This window comes from Cricetulus griseus, chromosome 2 (assembly GCF_003668045.3).
Source record: "Cricetulus griseus strain 17A/GY chromosome 2, alternate assembly CriGri-PICRH-1.0, whole genome shotgun sequence".
Lineage (NCBI taxonomy): Eukaryota > Metazoa > Chordata > Mammalia > Rodentia > Cricetidae > Cricetulus > Cricetulus griseus.
Genome location: NC_048595.1, coordinates 394,339,817 through 394,363,995, shown reverse-complemented (window position 1 = coordinate 394,363,995; position 24,179 = coordinate 394,339,817). Strand labels below are relative to the sequence as shown.

The 24,179-nt window shown below is 47.7% G+C and overlaps 1 protein-coding gene across 1 annotated transcript in view; it reads left to right on the top strand.

Moving 5' to 3' along the window:
• Vdr (vitamin D receptor) overlaps positions 1–13,363 on the top strand; it is a 53,590-nt gene extending 40,227 nt beyond the window's left edge. Inside the window, exons 7-10 of the mRNA XM_027396425.2 lie at positions 780–951; positions 8,315–8,466; positions 8,662–8,778; positions 10,247–13,363. Coding sequence (XP_027252226.1) covers positions 780–951; positions 8,315–8,466; positions 8,662–8,778; positions 10,247–10,506 — 701 coding nt within the window. The 3' untranslated portion in view covers positions 10,507–13,363. The remainder of the gene's footprint in view (positions 1–779; positions 952–8,314; positions 8,467–8,661; positions 8,779–10,246) is intronic.
• The last annotated feature ends 10,816 nt before the right edge of the window (positions 13,364–24,179 follow it).

Genomic DNA, 24,179 nt, shown 5'->3' with positions numbered 1-24,179 from the left:
CCCTTCTCTTTTTTCATTTTATTTTAAAAAAAAAAAAGAAATATCAAAATCCCCTATTGTTGGATATCTATATTGCTTCCCAGTTTTTTTTAGTGTTTCTCCTGATAAATATTTATACTTAATCCAATTTTTTTCTTATAATGAATCCGTGGAAGTGGGATCACTACACACATAATGATAAGATCTCTCTCTCCTGGGGTTCCATCCTCTTGTCTTCACCTCTTGAGAGCTGGTATTACAGGAGCACATGACCACACTCAGCAACTGAAGGCTTTTCACTCCTGGTTTCAAGTAGTTTTTTAGATGACCTGCATAGCCACACATCTGCAGCACCTTTACCTGCGTAAGACTCTCTTCAATGCTTCAGTCTTTACAAATGCCAGCATCCATTTTATATTTGTCTTCAGTGTGTAGTTGGAAAATGTAAATATTCTCTACCTTGTAGGAAGTGAGCTTTTTGCCCCATGGGTTAAGGAAGTCAGCTTTTGCCCCTGGGTTGAGGGGTCCCAAACATGGTTTTAATTGAGTTATTAGGAAGACTGCATGCTTTGCAAAATTATAGATAAAAAGGACTTTTTTCCAGACTATCTCTGGCTTCTTGGATTTACTGCCTCAAAGAGCTAAAATAAGAGATGGGGAGAGACCCAGAGGGAGCCTGGGTAGGAAGAGGGACTCTGGGAGAAAGCAGTCACTATGAGGTGACTTTGCCTCAGGTCCTCACAGGAGGGCCTGGCCGGGGTGTCCCTAAGTAGTTCCCTCTCTTTCGTCATCTTCCCCAGACATGATGGAACCATCCAATTTTTCCAACCTGGATCTGAATGAAGAGGACTCTGATGACCCTTTGGTGAGCCTGGATCTGTCCCAGCTCTCCATGTTGCCACACTTAGCGGACCTGGTCAGCTATAGCATCCAAAAGGTCATCGGCTTTGCCAAGATGATACCAGGATTCAGGTAAGAAGCTCTTGTGGTGTGCTGGGAAACTGTCAGGATCCTATGTGGTACTAGACAATATCTGGCTTCCCCCAATGACAGCCTCAGGCTCATCCCAGAGGGCTTACACCAGGACCTCTGGGCCAGTCCAGGACTGTCCTTTAGCACATGTAGCTGCCCAGTATTATTTTGAGAGACTTCTGAGAGCAGCTCTGCTGCTCACTTTCTGGGTGATGAAATGACATCCTACTGAGGTTTCATGACCAGCTAGGATCCTTTTAGGGCATCAGAACCAGATCAAGGAGCCCTAGCTACCTGCAGCTGGCTCCCACTGCTGCCTTGAAACTAGTTCTCACGTCATCCATTTAGATTCAACCTACAAGGTTCCTGCACACCCAATTCTGAGGCCAGGGTGAAGTGACAATGAGGAGAGCATATAGGACTTCTGGACTTGTGAAATAATTCAGGAATCCTAGAAAACTGGGGCAGTTTCCCTGGCATACATGACCTGTCCATTCCTCACCCAAATCTGTATCAAAATACCATCTCCTAATCATAAGCCCTTCTTTCCAAAAATAGGTGGAGATAAAGAGTTCTTCTAGGGGAAGTGTTTTGCCTTACAAACTCGTTCAAGCAGATTTTGCTCACTCATGTCTAAATTTGCTTTAATAATTGCATATGGAGTTGGAGAGATAGCTCAGTGGTTAAGAGCAGTTGTACAAATGTTAAGACCAGAATTCATATCCTTAGTACCCACATAAGAAATCCAGGCCAGGGCGGAGAGCTAGCTCAGCAGTTAAGAGCACTGGCTGCTCTTCCATAGGACCCAAGTTCCATTCCCAGCACTTACATGGTAGCCCACAACTGTCTGTAACTCCAGTTTCATTCAGGGCGTCTAATACTCTCTTCTGGCCTCTACAAGTACTGCATGCATGTTGTATGCAGACATATTCACAGGCAAAATGCCCATACATATAAAATAAAAATAAAGGTTTAAAAGAAATCCAGACTAGTGTGGTAGTCCTATAACCCCAGCATTTGGAGGCAGAGGGGATCCCCAGGGCAAGTTGGCTACCTGGACTAGTCACATCAACCAGCTCTAGGACCTAGGAAGAACTTTCCTCAATATATAAAGTGATGAGGGATCAAGGAGGATGTCCATGGTCAATCTCTGGCCTCCACATGTATGCTTACACATATATTTATACACATTTGAACATATACACACCACATGTGTATATGTATATACAGGCATGTATGTTACTTATATACATGCAGTACTAAATATTCTTAAAACAATACAGTAGTGTCAATATATATATGTATATATATATATATACATATATATATATATATATTGAAATATGATTAGACCTACATCCAATCTCTTCATTGTTTCCAAAAGTTCACTGGGTACATTTCCATAAAATCTGTCTATAACATGGTCAAGAAGTCAAGTTAACACAAAGCAATGTTGTCATCGTCCCTTCCCGTGGTAGCAATAGCTAAGGCCAAACTGTTTCCATATGCTGGAACTAGGGTTCCCTGCTTAGTCCTGGGAGCTGCTGGTGACTTAACGTTGGCCGCCTTTGGATAGATGCTAACATGAGGCATTTTTCGTGGTTTTGCCAACTTTTCACTGTGAAGGAGGAATTAGTTATTGTTGAAATTACCACACCATCCTCTCAAACCTCTCAGCACTGGTGGTTCACAGAGCTAACGCAGCACCTCCCAGTTGGTTTCTGCCAGGAGACAGCCTATGTGTTGCCTTATACATCTCACGAACTCGATAGAATCATGTGACTAACATGTAGAAGAGAAACAGGACAGTGTTGAGACCACGCCCCCCCAGCCCACCCCTGGACCTCACTGCACATTCAGCTGTGGCGATAGGGCCAAGGGCCGTTCTGTCAGCCAGGTGGGCACACAGAGTCTCCTGTGTGGAGTGAGGCCTGCTTCACCCTCAGAGCCTAGCCATGGAACTGGCAACACATTTTGTTTAGTATAAATTCCACCTCCTTCTATCATGCTGCACACTGCTATTTGTAAGCTCTGTGCCTTCTCAAGTTTTATTTTGTGTAAACAACTAGAAACAAAACAAAACACTCCAAGGTACTGGAGTCCAGCTGGCTCCCACCTGAGTCTGAGGAGTCTCCTCCATTAGCATCTTTCCTCACTATGATGGGGGGCAGGGTTGGACAGGTAGCTTCTGAGAAACCCCCCTCCCACCAATATGCTAAAGTTTGGTGTTTGGAAGAAGTAGAGGCTGGAAAAACATCACTAATCCCGACCACCCAGCACTGCCTCCTCCCGAGTGCCCCAGCTTCTGCCCCCCAACCCTCATATCTCATTATTATTTAGCTCTTACTATTTACTCTGTCTTCCGTTTCTCTCTCCAAGGCTGAGACAGTCGACTCCTTCCTTTCCTTTGGAGCCCCATTTCCCCACAGGGTTCACTAGCCTAGTCCTGTAGTCATGGTTAAAGTGCAATATACATGAGCAGACATGGAAGCCACCCAGGACTTGGGCAAAACAGGCTACATTGATGCTGAACAACCTTGGGTTGGCTTCTCTTTCTTCAGCATGACCTGAGACATCTCAGCTGATTATTTTCAAGAAGAATGGGCCAGGTCTTGGCCAGAGCTCTGGAAGTACACTAACGTGGGTACCCTGACCAGACAGAGGGGTGCCGCACCTGGACAGGAGCCAGCCCGGCAGCTCCCTGGGTCTGTGGTTGCCACACTAAGGGGTTACATTTTTCTGAGAACAGTAGTTGCCTCCCTGGCAGCTTTGATCTTGCTGCTCGAAGGCGAGGCAGACAGGTGGAGAAGGCAGGATGAGATGTCTGTGTGGGTGAGGGGACTGGGGCTGGGATGCCACTCCTGCATGGGCATGGAACCAACGCAGGGCAGGAGTTCCTGGGTTCTTCTGGGTGTGCACAGCACAGTAGTGTGCCCTTGGCTCTGCTCCCTCCTCCTACCTACTCTCCCTCCTCTGCTCCAGATCACCCACAAACCTCTTTGTGCTGCAAAAAAAGTGCATGGAGGAGGTAGGGTCAAGAGCAGCTTCTAGATGGCCAGGAGCAGCCATGGATACACAGGCTGAGCATGTCCGGGCTGCTGTACCCAGTGAAGTAGGCTACAAGGCCACAGCTGCTCAAGCTCCGCTTCATGAGTTATAAACACCGGCAGCCTTGCTGCCACCTACATCTCCAGGGACACCTCCAGTCACAGGCCCTAGAGGCTTCCCTCACCCTCTCCTGCACAAGCATGTACCCTTCCACCCAGCAGCTTTCTTGTCTGAACTGTGAGGGATGGAAGTTGATTAGGACACCATCTCCGGCCTCCAGGGACTCTGTGTCTGATAGAAGAGATAGGCATGTAAACAATGGCTGCCAATAGATAAGAACTCTGCAGAAAACCTGCTGGAGGTACCACACCGTGGGAAGGCAGGCAGGGAAAGGCTAGCCAGACAGCACCTTAGTTCCAAGGCACACCTCAGGTGTGCTGAAGTGGTCACAGATGTTAATAGTGACTGGTGGTAGGCTGGGAGAGATGTCACTTGATCAAGCATTGAGCTGATACTTGCTTTAGCAGAACAAACCCCTTCACAGTTTCCTGGGAACCATGCTTAGAAAGTCCCTGCATTTCCCCCCTGTGGGTGTAATGTGGGATCGTTATAGGTTTCCCCACAGCAATAGTGTGTCTGGATTATAGTAAACACCGATCCTATTGAAATCCGCCTTTCATAGCAGCCAGCCTGACTACTTACTTCTAGACATCTATTCTGAATAGAGCAAAGACCTTCCTCACAGTCACAAGGAATAGCAAGAATGAGAAGTGACCAAGCTGTCTTGTATAGTGCTGTGATACAACATTACACTGCTTACTGAGAAAGAAGCTGGTTTTAAAAAAAATTTATATGATTTTATACTTTTTCTGTAATTCCTAATGAGAGTGAGCTAAAACTCAAATGAAATCCGTGCTAGCATTCATTTGTTTTTGACACCAGGTCTCACTTTGAAGTTCAGAGTGGTCTGAAACTTAACTGTGTAGCCCAGGCTGGACTCAAACTCAGGATAATCTCCCCTACTTCAGCCTCCTGAATGTTATCATAAGCATGAATCACTACAGCTGGTTAGTGTTTTTCTTTTTGTTTTTGTTTGTTTTTTTGTTTGTTTGTTTGTTTGTTTTTGTTTTGAGACAGGGTTTCTCTGTATTTTGGAGCCTGTCCTGGAACTCACTTGGTAGACCAGGCTGGCCTGGAACTCACAGAGATCCGCCTGACTCTGCCTCCCGAGTGCTGGGATTAAAGGCGTGTGCCACCAATGCCTGGCTAGTTTTTTCTTTTTTAACATGCATTGAGTATTTATACTTAGAAGCATTTAGATGCCATATTGTTAAATTTATTATTGCATATAAAAAGATAATAGGACACAATAGTTCTCTTAAAAAAAAAAAAAAAAGCCGGGCGTTGGTGGCACACACCTTCAATCCCAGCACTCGGGAGACAGAGACAGGCAGATCTCTGTGAGTTCAAAGCCAGCCTGGTCTACAAAACGAGTTCCAGGACAGGCTCCAAAGCTATAAAGAAACCTGTCTTGAAAAAAAAAAATACAGGACTGGTGAGATGGCTCAGCAGGTAAGGGTGCCTGCCAACCCAAGTCTGATGTCTGAGTTCAAATTTCCCAGAATCCATGGGAGAGGAAGAGAGAGAAAACTGATTTTCCAAAATTGTCCCCTGACCTCCACGAATATGCCATAGCGCACATGCACCACCACCACACACAATAACAATAACAGTAAATAAAACTTTAAGATAAAAACATTCAATTAGCTATGGTAAGGAGTCTCACAGCTACTAGAGACATCTGGTGGTTCTGTGTGCCGCTAGAACATTGGTTTTCTCTGGTCCTATTGGTTATCACTCAATAGAAGAGGTGGCTATTGATGCAGGAGCTAACTAAGTTTCACAGTTGGTTCCAGGGGCTGTGAACTTGGCTCTTGGAGAAATCTGCAGCCGCCATGCGACATCCATTCATCAAGCATGCTGAAGAGGAACTGGCCACACAGTCTCCAGGGGAACTTCCCAGTGGAGTACCTGTGCAGTTTCTCCGTCCTGGTCCTTGGCTAGCCGCCTAACCGTGGAAGCCTTTCGCTTCCCACCATGTATCGTCCATTTCCTGCACTTACATACTAAAGTGTTTCAGAAAACATTTTAGCCTGTCTACAGAAGTCTCCTACAGAGGAATCTAGATAGTCAGGAAAAGAAAGAAGGGAAAGCCAGAAGCAAGCTGGCCTATCAACTGCTTCTCCCTGCCGCTGCTCAGACAAGCCCAGCTCTTGACTCAGAAGACTGCAATGATTGGCCTCTTGTCACACCAACTTGTTTATTGATCCTCTTGTGCCCAGGGTTCCATGATCATTCTGTGGGAAACAATAACGCAATTGAGAGATGGTGTTGGCTCTCAAGTAACTTATAAACAAAACTTAGAGCTGGGAGTGGTAATCCCAGCTCTGAGGAGGCAGAAAAAACTCCAGCCAGCCTGGGCTACGTAGAACTCCAGAGTCCAGAACACAAAACAGAGGCAGAGGCAAGCACAGGCAGGGAAGGGTAAAAGGTGAACACCCTCAATATACACTGGTGACAGAGAAAACCAACTCTACCGATTTGGCCAGACTGCTCGGAGTGAGTAGGGACTCCGAGGAAGATCACACTTGGTTTTGAGACCAGAAAGGTGTGATGGAACATTAGAAGATGTTTTTGAGCTGGGCAGTGGCACACGCCTTTAATCCCAGCACTTGGGAGGCAGAGGCAAGCGGATCTCTGTGAGTTTGAGGCCAGCCTGGTCTACAGAGTGAGTTCCAGGACAGCCGGTGGGGTGGGAGGTGTTTCTGAACCTGGTGAGATGGTTCAGAAAGCAAATGCTCTTGTTGTCAACCAGAAATGTAAGTTCAATCCATAGGACCCACATGGTAGAAGGAGAGAAGAGACTCTCCCAAGTTGTCCTTTGACCTCCACCCATGCACTGTAGCTCATGCACACACACACACACACACACACACACACACACACACACACACACACACACACACACACTCTCCATGTGCACACAAGATAAATTCATGTAATAAAAAATAAAAGAAAGATTTGTTCCTAGCTGAAACTGTACCTCCTCAAAGGTATGATGTGTAGGAGTGCATCAAAATTGAATGCAGAGCGGCTCCATGTTGCAAGAGTGGAGGGGTGGTGGCGTTTGCAATGGGAAAGAGGCCTGGAAAGTCCAAGCAGAGCCAAATTGTGGAGTCTGGGCTTGATCTCGGAGTGTTTGATCCTAGGGAGGATCTTGGGCACAAGAATGACATTGCCCTGTAGCAGCAATGGGAAAGATGAATGAGAGCCTTGAGACTCTGAGATTCCAGTAGGAGGCTGTTGCACAAACCGTCGAGAGGGCCATGTCTTAGTGGCTGCGAAGAGACTCCTTGACCAAGGCAATGCTTGCATCTAACTGGGGACTTGCTTACAGCTTCAGAGGGTTAGTCCATGATCATCATGGCGCGAAGCAGGCAGGCATGGCAGTAGCTGAGAGCTTTACATCCTGATCCACAGGTGGCAGGCAGAGAGAGAACCACTGAACCTGATTTGGGCTCTTTAAACCTCAAAGCCCACCCCCAGTGATACACTTCCTCTAACATGACCACACTTACTCCAGCAAGGCCAAACCCTCTAATCTTTCCCAAACAACTCCAATCTCTAATAACTAAGCATTCAAATACATGAGCCTACGAGGGCCAGTCTCATTCAAACCACCACAGCTGTGGAGACAGCTCAGGAGCTCAGTTGCCTCTTTTGCAAGCATGAAGCCCTGAGTTCAGATCCCCAACATACATGTAAAAGCCAGATGAGGCCATATGGATCTGTAACTCCAGTGCTAGGGTAGAGGGGCAAATAGATCCCTGTAGCTCAGTAGCCCGGCAGTCAAGCTGAAAGGCAAGCTCTGGGTTCAGCAAGTAACCCAATCTCCAGACACAGCGTTCAACGGAAGACATTGGACATCAGCCTCTGGTCTTTACGCATACACATGCACCAAGAACAAAAACGATGGAGCTCTGAGCCATAGAAGTCCTAGTGGAAACAGGAATGAACTCAAGGACCCAACAGGTGTCCTGTAGACTCTGGTTGAGCTTTCTTTGGATGTCCTTTCTTCCTGTCCACAGTAGCCTCTGCTATCAGTCACTGTACTCCTGGAAAAGCCTTGGTTTCTTCTCCCCCAGACACATTTTCTTGCGTTTCAGGATAACCCTGTCCAAACACTAAACAAGTGCCTGTGACTTGAAGATTTTTACTGCTTACCTGACCTCCCCCTCCCTGCCTTCTCCACCAGGGATCTCACCTCTGATGACCAGATTGTACTGCTCAAGTCAAGTGCCATTGAGGTTATCATGTTGCGCTCCAATCAGTCTTTCACCATGGATGACATGTCCTGGGACTGTGGCAGCCAGGACTACAAGTATGATGTCACTGATGTCACCAAAGGTGCAGTTGGACTCCTCATCTGTTTCCTCCAGCTCCCAGACTCTGGCTTTCTAGCCTCTGGACTCTTGGGGTTGTGACCAGGCGCATGGAAGGAGACTGGGCAGCAATGGGGAGAGAAGGGCTAGGGGAATGCCCAGTAATGGATTCAGGTAGGGTGGGTGCTTCTACTCTCATGCCGGCTGTTCTCCTTCACAGCTGGGCACACCCTGGAGCTGATCGAGCCCCTCATAAAGTTCCAGGTGGGGCTGAAGAAGCTGAACTTACATGAGGAGGAACATGTCCTTCTCATGGCCATCTGCATCGTCTCCCCAGGTATGGAGCCGAGCAGCGAGGAGCAGAGAGACCTGGGATGTGGTGGGGACTGTTAAGTGATAAAGACCTGCTCAAAGCCAGCAGGGTAGTCTGAGGGAGAAGTGAACAAGAAAGGCAAATAAGGAAATGCTCATTTTGCTAGGTTTGCATAGTCCATAGGGCATGTGGAGGGGGCCTCAACACATGTGGCTGTGGTGATATATCTCAGCACCTGGCATCACATGACTTTAATCCCAGCACTAGAGGGGTATAAAAGATAGGAGCAGCAGGGTCTTCAGTAGTCAGTATCAGCATTTATTCTCCATCCACACTGAGGAGAGGAAGACATTCAGTCTTAGGATTCTCCAGCCACGCTGAGGATAGGCAGTAGAATCAGCCCTTTCAGCCTGAAGTAGTGGTAAGAGCTAGTGACCCCCTTCTTTGCTTTTCTAATCTTCAGCTTGAAGTTTGAACCCCAATATCAGTCTCTGGATCTCTTATTTTTTGTGTTACATGTGGCTTTGTCCCATGGAGCCCAGGGTGATTCATAGGACTTTGAGGAACCAGATGAACAGGGTTCCATAGGCCACATTTAGGCCTTGGGTGTTGCCAATACTCAAGTTCTGTTCTTGTGTGAACTGGGATGAACTTTTCTGTCACCTGAGATTCCTTGGAGACAGGGCACAAACCCTTGTGGAGCAATGGATGGTTTCTGCCTGGGTTGATTTTGGAGGCTGTGGGCTTGTGACCCGAGGGGGAAGAAGACTAAGAAGGAACTTATGGTCATAGAGATGTTATATCGGTGATAAAGCCCAAAGGATTCAGCCCTGGCTCGGGGGAAAAGCTATTGGCCTGTGCCCAGGAATGCCTTCCCAGACTGACGGCCCAAGGGATAGACATAGGTTTCCCTCCCGCTGCCCAGCTGGCATGTATCACTCATTCACATGCTCAATAATGATTTCCTGAGCACTTACTATGGCCAGGCACTGGGCAAGGCGCAGGGAGTCTCAGCAAAAAGGATAGACTTTTCTCTCATGAAGGTTAGGGGAAGCAAATGCTAGTATCTACTCATTTGCAATATGATAAGAGTTTTGAATATGAAGATGGTGTGATGCTACAGGAGACATCCTGAGGTTACCTGGAGCAGGGAGGTGGAGGGTATTGGGGGACAGCCTTCAGGAAGGGCTTTGAGTCTGGTCCCCAGTGATCTGTCAGTCAGGCAAGTAGACAAGAGCTGACTCCCAGGCAGAGAGAAGATCGGTTGGCCACTGTGGAGGATAAGAATACCAAAGACTGAGCCTAGAGGCAGAAGGAGTGACAAGGTGGGAACAGATCCAGAGGCGCTCATGGAAGGACTTGGTCCCAAATGCAGTGGGTTGTCGTTGGGGGAATGCTGATATGGGTATCTGTGTGGGTGGATATTTCGAAACTGAGCATTGAGGAATTCATCTGAGCACCCCTGTGTCTCCCTCCATCCCCTGTGACACAGACCGACCTGGGGTACAGGATGCCAAGCTGGTTGAAGCCATTCAGGACCGTCTATCCAACACACTGCAGACTTACATCCGCTGCCGCCACCCACCCCCAGGCAGCCACCAGCTCTATGCCAAGATGATCCAGAAGTTGGCTGACCTGAGAAGCCTCAACGAGGAACACTCTAAACAGTACCGCTCCCTCTCCTTCCAGCCCGAGAACAGCATGAAGCTCACACCCCTTGTGCTAGAGGTGTTTGGCAATGAGATCTCCTGACCAGGGTGACCCACAGTGGTGCCTGGGTGGGGCCGCTCCTCCAGGGCCCTGTACCCAAGCTCTGGGCTGGTTGCAGCCCAGCAGTGCCTCCTGCCCCTTCTGGAGTTCAGTCCTTCCTCTGCCATCGCCCGTGTCTGTCTAGCCCAACCTTTCCCCTGCCCAGCCTGTCTCCCTTTCCTGCAGACCACAGGTTGGCCCTGTCCCTTGAGACTTGAGTTATGAGAGACTGCTATTCATTTGACAAAGAAAGTCAAGTGGGGGTAGAGGGCAGAGGCTGCAGGCAGAGCCCTGCCTAAGCATGTTCCCACTATTAGGGGCTGCTGCTCGTTTCAAGGGAGGCAGGCAGGAGAAATGTGCCCATGCCTCAGGGACAGCTACCTGTACCTCCCCTGACTCTGGCCCCACCTGCCCAGAGCTTGGTGGGAAATCCCCTACCCCTGCCAAAAAGGGTACACAACTTACCCACAATCCCCTGCCTCCCATCTCATCCTGCCGCCAGTGTGTGCTATTCCATCCCAGGGCAGTAGCTCACTGTGGGGTCTCCTTCCTCTGCCATTATATTCACAGACTCATTCACTGCCAAGATGACCAAACACACAATCACATTAGCCAACGAGTACTCACCTAGCACTGTAGTTCCAGCCTTTCAGGATTTGTTATGGGAACCCCCAGGCCAGCACCTGTGGTATGGGCCTTCTTCTTCATTCCCAGAACCACTGACCTAGAAAAACACCCGAGGAAAGGCCCCTGGAATGGAACACAAGCCCAAGTAACAAAGTCAGACTCCCAGCAGGACCATGAATGGAGACACCTCTGTCCTTGTCATCAAGCCCAGGGTCCCTCAGCCTGGAGATACTGGGATCTCTTCTCTCACCTACAGATGTGCCCGGACCAAATGTCCCCAACTTTCAGGAAATTCCCAGCCCTGTCTTCACCCCTTACCCTGCCAGTGCCTTACCACCTACCTAGGAAAACACCTCTTTCTTGGGCCTCACCCTCTGGTCACCAAGAATGTCCCAAAAGTCATTTCAGCTTTCCCAACACTCCCATTTGGATCAGCAGTGTCCATCTGGTAGAGGGGGATGGAGGAAAACCAAGAGCTGCCCACGTGGGCCTCCAAGCCTGCTTTACAGATAGAAAACCAGACAGGAGTACTCCACACCTCGGGATAAGTGGAGAGGTGGTCAGAATGTGTGGGGTACAGTGATATGGGGCCAGTTCCCTCCTGATTCCCTCATTCCACCACTTCATAGTCAGTGTAGATCTATGAAATGAACAGGTGATGGACTAGGTATGTATCTTCAAACTCTACTTCTTCCTCTGCAGCAGCCCAGCCCAGCCCGGGAGTTTGGAACCCTGATCTTGCTCACCCCCAGCACACCCCTTTCTGATAATGGGTTGTAAGTGTGTGGGACCCATACAGAAGAGGTTCTCATAGGGGGACTCACAGAAGGCCCTCAGGTAAATGTTAGATTTGGGGAACACAGCCACATTGAAAGCACCAGCAGAATGCTAATGTCAGTGGGAATTGAGCCCCAGATGTGTCCTTCTATCTACATTAAAAAAAAATTTCCCTGAAAATCCTGGGGGAGAAAACATTTAACATTGAAAGAATCATTAGTGCCCACCTGGCCCTATGTTTCCCAGAATTCAATTGGAAAATATCTGGGGCCACATTCTTGTATTGCATAATGGCAGTCAGAAGACTTCATTTAAGATTTATTGGATCATGGTTGTCTTACAGGATTACACCCCACCTATACTGTGTTCTAACACTGAGGTGGCAACACCTGAATTAGCGATTTATGAGTGTGTGTGTGTGTGTGAAGATACTGTACATTGATGATTATTGTTACTCCACAAAAAAAACTAGAGAGACCTTTGATTTTAGCTGCAGAACACATTGATCCAGCTCACTATTCAATGGGAGGGAAAGTTTGAAAATTGCTAAGCTACTGCAACCCCTTTATGATGAGAACCTGCTATTAGAGGAGAGCGTGGTCTACTGGGGCTCTTACAAGTAGAAACATCCCCAGGCCTGGAGAAACTTGGAACTTATGGTCCTGGGCCATTTTATATCAAGCCTGTTTACCACTGCTCTGGTAGTTGACCCAAGATTTGAGGAAGCCCTGGATTTTAGAGCAAACCTTCATCTGGACTTTCTTTTTATCCTGAGTAAAAAACCCACTCACCCATCCAAAGGAGGAGGGAAGGCACTCCGGCCTCCCTGAGTGAGGCCTGGCTTTTGGATTCTCCACCTCAGCCCCGTGTGCTGCTATTGTCTTGTCAGTCTTTGGAAAGCCTCTCTTTCTGTCCTCTTCCCTTCCTGCCCTCTCAATGAAACTAACGGGCCAGAGAAGGCCAGTTACTCAGCCCAAGGGCCCACCACCACTGAGGGAGCCTCCCAAGGGAAGCCTAGGAACTGGGAGGAAAACAAAACAGGGCCAGGTAGGGTTTAGGAGCATCTAGTTTGTTTATTCTGAACACGCAAAGGTAGGCGTTGAAAGAGCTCACACTTCTGAGAGGTATTTTATTAGACATGAAGGAGAAATGGACAGACACCAACATGGAAAATCAGCAAGATTTCCTGAGCTAGGCAAATCCTCCTGCTGTCTAAGTGGAAGGAAGTAGGGGAGTCCCAGCCAGGCCAATAGTCATGGCTGAGACAAATGACAAACATGGCAGAAGGTAGACATCTAAAGAGCCTACCTCCAAAGAGGGAAAAAAAACGTTTTCCAAGAGCTTGCCAAATAAACCAATGAAAATGCTTTGCTGATGGTGATAAAAGTGGCTCATCCATACACAGCACTTACTTTGTGACAAGTACCGCTGTAAATAAACGCCTCATGAAAACCAACCTGCTTGATATTTATTAGGACCCTAAGAAAGATGCGCTATTGTGGTTCCCACATGGCAGAGGGGATTAGTTGCCCAAAGCTACACAGGTGGTGAGTGAGAGGTGGGGTTCAGACCTGGGCAGCTGTCTCTGGAAGCCTTTTGTTAATTGCAATGTTCTACTGCCCTCTATAGAGTTAAGCGGGGTGGTAAATGTTTGCAGTCTTGCTTATCACCCTAAGGAGAGTTTCTATGCAGAGATGGGGAAACTGGAAGTGCGGGATCATAATGCTCTACCCCCAAGAAGCACCTGGCCTAATGTGTTGGCCTCAATCAGGTGTGGCACTTACCAAAGGACATCGAGAATGAAACCAAAGACCTACTGATAATAGTAGTCTTTGCGCTGGAGACAGTGGTTAGGCCAGTGCCTCGGAGTGCTACAAGTACCCCTGTGCTTGTATAACTATGACTCCTTGGGGGCCCAGAGGAGTAAGACAGATATAGAAAACAAGAATTCCCAACCAAGGACTCGGCACTGAAAACTGCAAATGACAGAAACCTGGGGTGTAATTTAATTTGCAGAAGCATCTGAAAAGATTTCAAGCCCCAGGCTAAAATGTGCCAGTGGAATGAGATGAAAGTCGAGGAACTAAAGAGAGGGCTGGAGGGCTTTGTCATGAGAAATAAGTCAACTTAGAGAAAGAAAACCCATAGTTACCTATGTCAGGCCTGTCTGTGGAACTGAGAAACAGTGTCATAAATCCCAGTGTTCCTAGAGATGATCCAGAAGAGCAAGCACACAATCTGGGAAACATTAGAATCAGACCAGAGTGATGAGTGTTCAAACACCAAGCTTTTGTTCTATACCTCACTGTTGAGCAACTTAATTTTTTATTTTATTTATGTATTTATTGGCTTTTCAAGACAGGTTTTCTCTGTGTATCCCTAGCTGTCTTTGTAGATCAGGATGACCTTGTACTCAGAGATGGACCTGCCTCTGCCTCCTGAGTACTCGGATTAAAGGCGTCTGTCACTGTCCCACACTTATATTTAAAATCACCAAAATCAAACCAAAGACAGGGCATGGTAGTGTACATTTTTAATTCCAGCACTTGGAAGGCAGAGGCAGGCAGATCTCTGTGGGTTCAAGGCCAGCCTGGCCTACAACGTGAGTTCCAGGATGGCAATAGCTACATAGAGAGATCCTGTCTCAAGAAACAAAACAAAACAAGCCACTTCTACTAAGCATTACAAAAAATAAAATAAAAAACCTCTCATAACTCTGTGGGGAAAAAAATCAAACCAAAGTAAGCATTCGGTTCTTCAACGGGACAAGTGCTCAGTGGCCTCAGAACTACCATTAGGGACCATGTGCATCAGAACATTTTTATTATCACAGAAGTGGTCTACCCCAAGCAGCTTTCCCTAATGCCTTATTTTTGGAGACAGAGTCTTACCATACAGCACAGGCTGGACTTACTATATAGCATAGACTTACTATATAGCATGGACTAATTTCAAACTCAATGCTCCTGGTGATGTGATATGTGGTACAAAAGGAACCTTGGTGGATGCCATGGTGGGTGAGGGATGAATACACCAGAACTTACATGGGGAGGAAGTTTTATTGGGAGAAGGGAAGGGAGGGGAGAAGGGAAGAGAGAGATAAAGAGACGGATAGACAGAGATTTGTCTGCCTCCTCAGAGAAATGTCAAAAAAGAGAGTGGGAGTGGGCTAAGCTTATCTCTTAAAGGGACCTTTGCACCTGCGTGCAGAGCCAAGGTACTGCATGCCTTGTGTGCAGGGGTGACCGTTCTTCCAGGTCCCCAAGGGGCAGAACCAGCTCTGCCTGGATGATAACCCCTGGTAGTATGAGAGAGGGGATGCTGTGTGGCGGGGCTCACTGCTGCAGACAACTAACCACTCCGAGTCGCCGTATACATGCCATATACCGGGTTGTGTTGTGAGGGGTTCAAGGGAAGCAGATTCTAAAATGGAGTTTGAGGGCCAGAGTTTTACTGGAGAGAGGTTGTATGGGATAATGTGAGACAGAAGAGCTGGGCTGAGAAATATTCCAATGAAAGTCTTAATGCCAATCAAGGGGAGCCTGGAGCTGTGCTGGACTTTGGCTGGCCTCCTATTGAGGAAGATGAATTTTCTATTTTTTAAAAATTAATTAAATGTATTCATTTTACACCCCTCTTCTCCTCCCATCTCCCCTCACCCTGGTTTTCTTTTATTTCAGAGAGCCATTAGGTGCAGGATATCCCCCAGAATCAAGGGTGACCTTGACATGACCTTGAGATATATTTCTTTTCATTCTATCTAGCCCAGGCAGGAACTTTTTCAGAGGACTGCTCTGGCTTGGGGAGAAGGTAGAAGTATTCCAGTGGCTTCCTTGTGGTTCTGGGGAAGGAGACCCCCCTCTCTACCCAGTTCCTTGAGCCCCCATCCCCAGTCAAACCTCACCTGGAGACTTATCTTGAGACTCACCACTAGGGGGAGTTACTACCCTACAGCAAAGCCCTGAGGTCCTGCTGCTGAAGTCACCTGATGGTGTTCCCCTCCTCTTACCCCAGTACACTGGACACCTCAAGCAGGGACCTCCCAAGGTCAAGACTTTGTACTTGTTGCCTCTGAGCCCCACCTGTGCTAAGAGTGAGAAACCTGAGGTTGTCCAGAAATCCGACTGTGTATTCTTTCCAAAGTTTGAATGTACAGGCCCACAAACAGACCATTGGAGACAGTAGCAGCGTAAGCCACCGAGAGTAACAGTTAAGGGCGGAAACTACACCCCGTTCTGAGGTTGTCACATGATGTTTTTGAGCCTTGGTTTCTTCCTCTATAAAATGGCAACAGTGACAGTAGCCACCTTGATGGGTCACTGTTGCTATACGTCAACCTGTGTAAAGAATTCATCACATTATCTTGCAGGTAACCATCAATCAGAAAGGCCTGACAGCATCATTGTTGGGCTGCAGGGTGGTCAAATAAATGTGTACTAAGGAGGTGACATTGTTCCCATGCTCTGACCACGGATTCTTTCTGGGTCACTTGATTGTCCCCAGAACTGATGTCTATAGCCTCTTCTTCAGATCTCAGCCTCTTGCTAGGGGTTTCTTATGGTCCCTAATAATCATCACCTAAAGAATGTGTCATTGGGCCATCTGGCCACCAGAGGGCAGGTGAGTCATTTAAGGAGAGCCAAATTGAACCCAACTGAAACCGGATTCTTGGGGGCTGAGGGGCAGAATCTACATCTGGATTCAAAGAATATGGTTACTGCGGTACCCAACTTCTTCAGTTATATCCTTTCTTTTCCAACTCCCTCCCCACAAACCAACAAACTAAGGAAAACTAAAACCAAAACCAGCACTACTTAACTCCCGACTTCATGATATGTGGATTACACCCATAAGCGAGGTGAATGGTGGCAGCTCAGAGCAGGAGGCTCTGCATAAGTGTCAAGAATCAGATTTGATCTGTCACCTTTGCTCGTGCCGCTTTGTCACTCACATATCCCAGGGTGCACTGTAATGCCACCTCTATCTCTCCAGGGTCCTTGTGTCCCCACGCCAGATGTTGAAACTTAAGCCACTGCTGTATCCAACAGTGGTTCCATCCAGCTCTCCACATGTGCATCTCAGAGCCTGCCAGTCCAGAAGTTCTCAGACGTTCTCAGGACCCCCTTGCCTCTTAAAAACAAGGAACCCTGGGAACTTTTACTTATGTACATTATATCTAGCTGCTAGGTGTGATGGTATATAGCTGTGATCCCGGCCCTTAGAACATGGAAACAAAATGGTCAAGAGTTCAAGGCCAACCTGAGCTATCTGAGAGGCTGTCGCAAAAATAAAAAAAAAAAAACTGGCACTATTTATGATATGAAAAATTTAAAGTACATATTTATTAAGCTTCTAAATATACTAAAAACAAATCTGTTAGACATTAATATTAAGCAATTATTATTTAAAATAGTCATTCTTGGGAGCAGCACTAATTTAAGACAATGATACTGTTTCTCAAAGCTCTTTAATGTTGGGCTACATTCTTTATCAGTTTCGGCATTCAGCCTGCTGTGGTAGCCACATCATCATGGAAGCCACTTTGGGGAAAGGAAGGCACTGTAACTTTGGGAATAGGAATAAAAAAAGGTAAATAGTGTCTTCATAGTGTTATTATAAAAAGAGTTGAAACCTTTGCTTTTGCAGGGTCTCCAAGACTCACAGGGGCCCCAGACTACACTTTGGGGCCCATGCTGTTAGCCTTCTGCACACTGCCCCCCTGTAGAACCTGCCTTGTTCTTTGCCCTTATAGTGCCCCAATAAGATGGGGTTCCTTTTGCTCTATAAGTCTCCAGCTCAGACTTCGTAGTTTTCCCAGATTCTTCATCCTGGACTCCCATTCCTGCCCTGCTGGCCCCATTTGGGTAAAATCACACTTTTATGGTGCTGTACAGAAAGTGTGGCATCTGTTTCAAGCTTGTTTACCAGCCTGGAACAAAGCAGAGCCCCTGTGGATCCAGCTGAACATGTGGATGGATGAGTATAACACAACATGCCACCCGTGTCTGTGTCTCTTGGAAAGATCTACTATTCACAAGAAACCAGTTCTTCTGAAAGCCAGCAGGGTGTCATAGGTCTGTAATTCCAGTGCTCCAGAGGCAGGGGCAGGAGGATTCCAAGGCCAACTGGAGCTTTGTATCAAGAAACTTTCTCAAAACAACCAACCAACATTTTGCTGGGGTCCCTGCAAGAAAATGAAATGGAAATGTTTATGCTGATATATATCTTTCCCTTGGACTTGGGAAGTTGAACAGTTAAGTCCATGTGGCTTCAAAACCTATATAACAACTACCTATCTGTAAAGCCTCCATTGTATCGCTCTCCTCTATTTGGCCAGATTGGAATTCATACCAATTGAGAACGCAGAATTCAGATATTCATGTCTCTCTAACAATTTATCCCATGTTAGGCTGCTTAAATCTTCTGATTCCTCCTTTTGTCATCCAGGAGTCTCTACTTTTTTTTCAGATTTTTTTATGTGTATGCATATTTTGTCTGTACGTACCTAGTGTACCTAGTGTGTGCTTGCCTGGTGCCCAGGAAGTCAGAAGAGGGCATTGGATCCCCTGAGACTGGAGTTACAAATGTGAGCCACCATGTGGGTCCTGGGAATCAAACATGGGTCCTCTTCAAGAACAAGTGTCCTTAACCACTAAGCTATCTCTCCAGCCCATCTAATGCTTGTGACACTTCTCTGGGCCTTGAATCTTCCAAAACTTAGGTCAGTGTTGAAGGAGATGGAGCCAAGGCCAGCCCTCCTGCAGGTCAGCCTTTGTGCATTAGTTGGGGACAGTATTGAAGGAGATGGAGCGAAGGCCAACCTTGTGCATTAATTGGGGACTCCTCTGTTCAGTGTTGAAGACAGAACTGGTGAGGAAGGGGTGGGTAAGGAGAAGTGCATTCTCAGGTAAAAAAGAATGTTTGGAAAGATTATTTCCTTGGCAGGAATGTGGGGAGCTTGCCTATGCTCTTCCGGCCAAACCACCCCACGCCACGCCACTCCCTCCGCTGAAGTCTATACAGACACCTGTAAATTAGACCAGATCTGAGCTGAGGGTCGGGACCCAGGGTTATAGGATGTAGGACACTCAAGAAGGGGAAAATCAAGTATCAAATCCCAAGATGCAAATCTCCTCTGAGCTTTGGGCCCAGAAAGAAAGGCACAGCCTGTTAGGTTCTATACTGCCAATGAAAGGAAGCTGGAGGAAATCCCAGGCAGCCCTGGGGCTCTGGGCAGAGCTCTCTTTAGATGTCCAGACCCTGGAGGGAAGTGACAAACTTGACAGTTCTTATTTCGCTTTGAAGGAGGAATGAGTTCTCCCTTCTTCCTTTTTCACTGGTTCTCAGTTCCAGGACTCTGCAAAGGCCCTTGCCACCCTCACCCAAACCCATTTAACTAAAGTTCTTGCAGCCATCTGTGAACACCTATGGCAACTGGGCAGACGAAAGGGCAAGTGCCCCACCTTGGTTGGCACCTGGCTACCATTTCTCCCACTGCCTTCTAACATAGCCCACATAGATCAAGTGATCCTGATAGTGGACCCCAGGAAAGCCTATCCTGGCAAAGCCTGGGAGCTGAAGGCAACCTGGCCAGGCATGAGAAGCTGGTGTCCTTTGTGTGTGCCCCCAACCCAGTCATGCTGACTTCAGTGCAGAATCCTTTCTCACCAGGAGAAAGTCATGTTGACTTCAGTGCAGAATCCTTTCTCACCAGGAGCCCTAGAGGCACAAGGGAGTGGATTCTGAATCAGTCCTAGGTGATAAAAAGGGGATGGGGGAAACGATAAAAAAAGAGATGGGGGAAGCCAGCTTCCACTTCCTCTCTGATAGAAACCCCACCCTAAGGGACTCCTTGCTTTCTGCTGTGTTTACAGGAAGGACTTGAGGTGCTGGAGCAGAGAACAAAGGGGTGGCAGAAGGGATATTGGTGGCTCTTGCTGTTTCATGACAAAACTTTTCCTGGGAGATGCAACACATACATCTACTCTCCCCAGACAGGGAACCTATGACAGACCAAAGTACAGATACCACCAAAGGCCAACTTGGTGAGACAGTGAGTTTTATTGGAATTAGTTTATAGGAGTATGGGTGAGGGGTTACTTACAGGAGCAGAAATAACTCAAAGACAGCTGCATCATGCAAACCCACCCCGGGATAGGTGACAGCTCACAAAGCTGGGAACCTGGAACACACTGTGCAGCATGCAGGCAGCTCAATAGGTGGGAGAGTGTCCTTTCCAGGTGCCTCCGTTGCTTTCCTAAACCTCTTCCAAGCTGCTCTACTGTTTTCTGCCTCTTCCTGGTAGCCTTTCTTGTCTGAGAGTACTCCTCGATGCTGGGTTCTGGTTACTCCAACAGGGAGGGGCATTAGTGAATCTGCTCAATTTTCAGGGACTTCCTGAAGCTCTTTTGTTGTTGTTTACCTCCCTGCTTAAGGAGCTCCCCTTCAGGATGGAGTATTTTGATCTTAGAGGAGACGGATACGCAACACCTGCACAGTCCTTTGCCCTGTAAGATTACCAGTCATTGGTCATTTGGTTGTTTGTTGTTTTACTTGGTAAATGCTACTACAGTAGACGTGGTACTGGGCCATGAGGGCCACTCAGGCAGATGAGCTCTGTGGTCTTATCACCTCTTTCTCCACCTGTCTCCCCAGTCTTGGTCCAAAAAGCCAATAAATGAATAAGAGCATGGCATTTAAGGGTTGGTCTTTTTGGGCCAGTGAGATGGCCATCAAGCTTAATGACCTGAGGCCAGTCCCTGGGACCTGGGATATGGTAGAAGGCAAGAACAGACTCATAAATTGTTCTCTGCCACACTTGCATTGTAGTGTGCATGCCTGCTACCCCCCAATTCTCTTCCACCCCCACACAAATAAATCCCAACACTTGAGAAGCAGGTGGATCATTGTGAGTTCCAGGCCAACCTGTCTACATATCGAGCTCCAGGCCAGCCAAGACTACAGTGAGACCCTGTCTCAAAAAACAAACAAAAACAAAAACAAAAACAAAATAATGATGATGATGGTGATGGTGATGGTGATGATAAAAAGAGGTGGTCATCTTAGTACTGTTCAAGTAACCTTGGGGGAAATGGCTTGGCTGTCTGAGCCTCAGTTTCTTCTCTTAGGAATGGCAACACAGAGTCTTTATAAAGACAACATAAGGGAGGATTGTGGCATTGTGCCTGGTAGGGCTTCATCTAAGGCAGCAGAAACAGCATCCAGGGGCAGGATGGGACCCAGTCCCACCTGTGCTCAGGACATGTCCTCCGTCTCTCCTGTAAAGAGTGTCATTGTTTCCTAAAGAAAGGTACACGATGACTAAATAAAGAGCACTGGGAATCATGTCTAATCCCTCAATAAGTGCTTGAGAAATGTCAGCCTTTGCTGTGATGTTTTCCTCATCCTTCAGGGATGTTCTCCTTTACCCAGTCATATCTTCCTTCCAACCACCTTCCACAAGCTCCTCCCCCAAACCAGGGCTGGAGAGGGCAGGAGCTGGAACTCACAAGGTCCACCCTCTAAAAGGGTTAAGTGGATACTCAACCATGCCTGGAAGCTGGGCACACCCAGTGTCATGCCATGTGCCCCAGAATCAGGATTGAGCCAGGGCAGCCCCTGCAGAGGCCGGAGGACCTGGTGGTGGGGATCTTGTTGATGGTACTCCATCTGGCCCTGGGCACTATTATCTTATCTCCTCCTGCAAAGCCCTCTCCACCCATAACCCCCAACCGAGATGACAGACCAGCAACTGTCTCCAACTGCTCTGATTCAGGATAAGGATAGACCCTGTCCCCGCTGCCACACATCCCATGGCCTCCCCTCCCTCCACCACATGTTTTGAGAAAAGACTGACTGTCTCTCTGGGAATGAAGAAGCTGGGGAAGAAGGGTATACCCCAGAGCTTAGGAGACCAAGGACCAGGATGTCGGGGCTCCTGACAGGAGATGTGTTCTCTTTCATTCACCCAAATCTTTTCAGCTCTGCCTGGCTGCTTCTGCAGTGTCTCCTGCCTCAGGCTGCTCTTCCCCCACCCTGGAGCCCTGAAGCTGCACACCTGGCTCCCACATCAGATAACCCAACCACAGTAGCTCCCCTCACCCGACCTGCTCCCACCCTCTCCTCACCCCTCACCCTCTTCCTCCCCTTCTAGCTTCTGGTGCACCCCTAGAGGAGGTCCAGGAGACTCAAAGCCCTAGTGGGATAAGATGGTTTGAGAGTCAACCCTGCTCTGCCTCAGTGTGTGCACGTGGCACAGAGGCGATGGAAATGTACACTCTGGGCCAGTTGGAAACAATGATGGGGAAGGGACCCCAGCCCAGGCCTTAAGGTATGAAGAAAAACCAGTCAGATAAAGTGAGGGGGTGGGGACTCTCAGAAAAACACAGCCTCTGGAACTGGGGCGGGGGGGGGTGCGGGGGAGCGGGGACGACGAGGAGGGGGATTCTACATGAGATGCCTCTTCCCTTTCCCAGGGCTTCTTGAATTCATGAGGTCATCTGTAGTCCAAACTTCCCATCAGAGCTACCTGAGACGAGGGTTGAGGCCAGAATCTTGGGCAGCAACCTGGGTGAATATAACCTGGAGTGGCCTCAACCCCCTCGTCCCAACCCCCAGTGGAAGCCCTATCTGTAGGAAGAGGGGCTTCCATAGTGTGTGTTAGCGGTTGCAAGGCATTATGGGGAGGATAGTGCTGGGACGTAGGAAGAGAAGACAGGGACTAGTGGGTGCCTGGGAGCTGGGGTTTGAGGGTTTTAATGCCTCTTGACAACAAATGAATCATAGGCAAATGATGTGGAAATGATGGTGAAAATAAAGATGTGTTATTTCAAGGCCCCGGTGTATCTGCCGTAAGAAGGCGGGTGAGCAGGGAGGAACCCGAGGCTTCTCAGGCCGGATGGTGTCTGTAGGTGGGGGCCCAGGTAGAGTTCCTGTGGGGAACAGTGAGGTGATGGCTCATACACATCTCTTGTCACCTTCAGGGTGATGTGAAACAGCAGGTGGTCAACCACAACCATCCAGCCCTTCCCCCAGAGCACTGCAGCCCTCCTATCCCCCAGCTCCTTGGTGAATCCCCCAGCGCTGCTTCCCGCAGGAGACCGTTCACCAGGGCCTCTAAAAATTCCGCAGTCCTGTCCCTCTAAGCCCAGCCCATGGTCTTGTCCTCAGCAGTACCAGAAGGGACAATGTAGCCCCAAATCCTGCCTACAGTCAGAGCATTCTAGGACCAGGCAGAGTGTCTGTGTGAGTCCTGGGCCGTTCCCCTTACTGTGAGTTTTCTGCCATCAAGAGAGTGAAGTTCAGTTGGGCAGTGGTGGCTCACACTCAGCACTCAGGAGGCAGAGGCAGGTGGAGCTCTGTGAATTTGAGGCCAGCTTGGTCTACAGAGTGAGTTCTAGGACAGCCAGGGCTACACAGAGAAACCCCGACTGGAAAAACTAAAATATATATATATATATATATATATATATATATATATATATATGTGAAGCTCATATCCACCTTTCAAGGACATGAGGACTGAGCTATGGAAACAGACTTTCTGGATGGATGAATTCATAACCTCTTATAGTCAAATCCAGGCTTCAGTGAGCTGTCATCCTGCTTCCACAGCCTTTCAGTGTTAACAGTTATTAACTGATAAGAAAAACATGCACACTCACACTGCCCCACAGGCCATTAACTAGTGTGCATGTTTCCTCTTGTTTATTCTTTCCTTTCCTTCTTTTTTATTTATTTATTTGGGTTTTTTGTTTTGTTTTTTTTTTTGTTTTTTGTTTTTTGTTTTCGAGACAGAGCTTCTCTGTGTAGCTTTGTAGACCAGGCTGGCCTCAAACTCACAGAAATCCACCTGTCTCTGCCTCCCGAGTGAGTGCTGGGATTAAAGGCCTGTGCCACCACTGCCCAGCTTCCTTTCCCCCACCCAGAGTCTCTCCATGTAGCCAAGGCTGGCCTTGAACTTGGAACTATTCTGACTCAGCCTCCTGAGTGTCCAGCTGTAGACATTTCCTCTTAATCCCTTCCTTCTGCTCCTATGTTTTTATATGGTTTCTGTCACAGGGCATGCACAACTCTGTCTTCTCCCACGATGCAGTCTCACAGTCAGAAACATCTTTTTAACAGTGTTATAACTTTCTACTAAGTGGAAATACCATACTGTGCTTCATCATTTTCCAACTGTAGGTATTCAAATTATTTTTAATTTTCCATATTACAAGTAGCTTGAAGGGGGACGTCATTGTGCACATATTTTGCCACCCTGCCTAACTCTT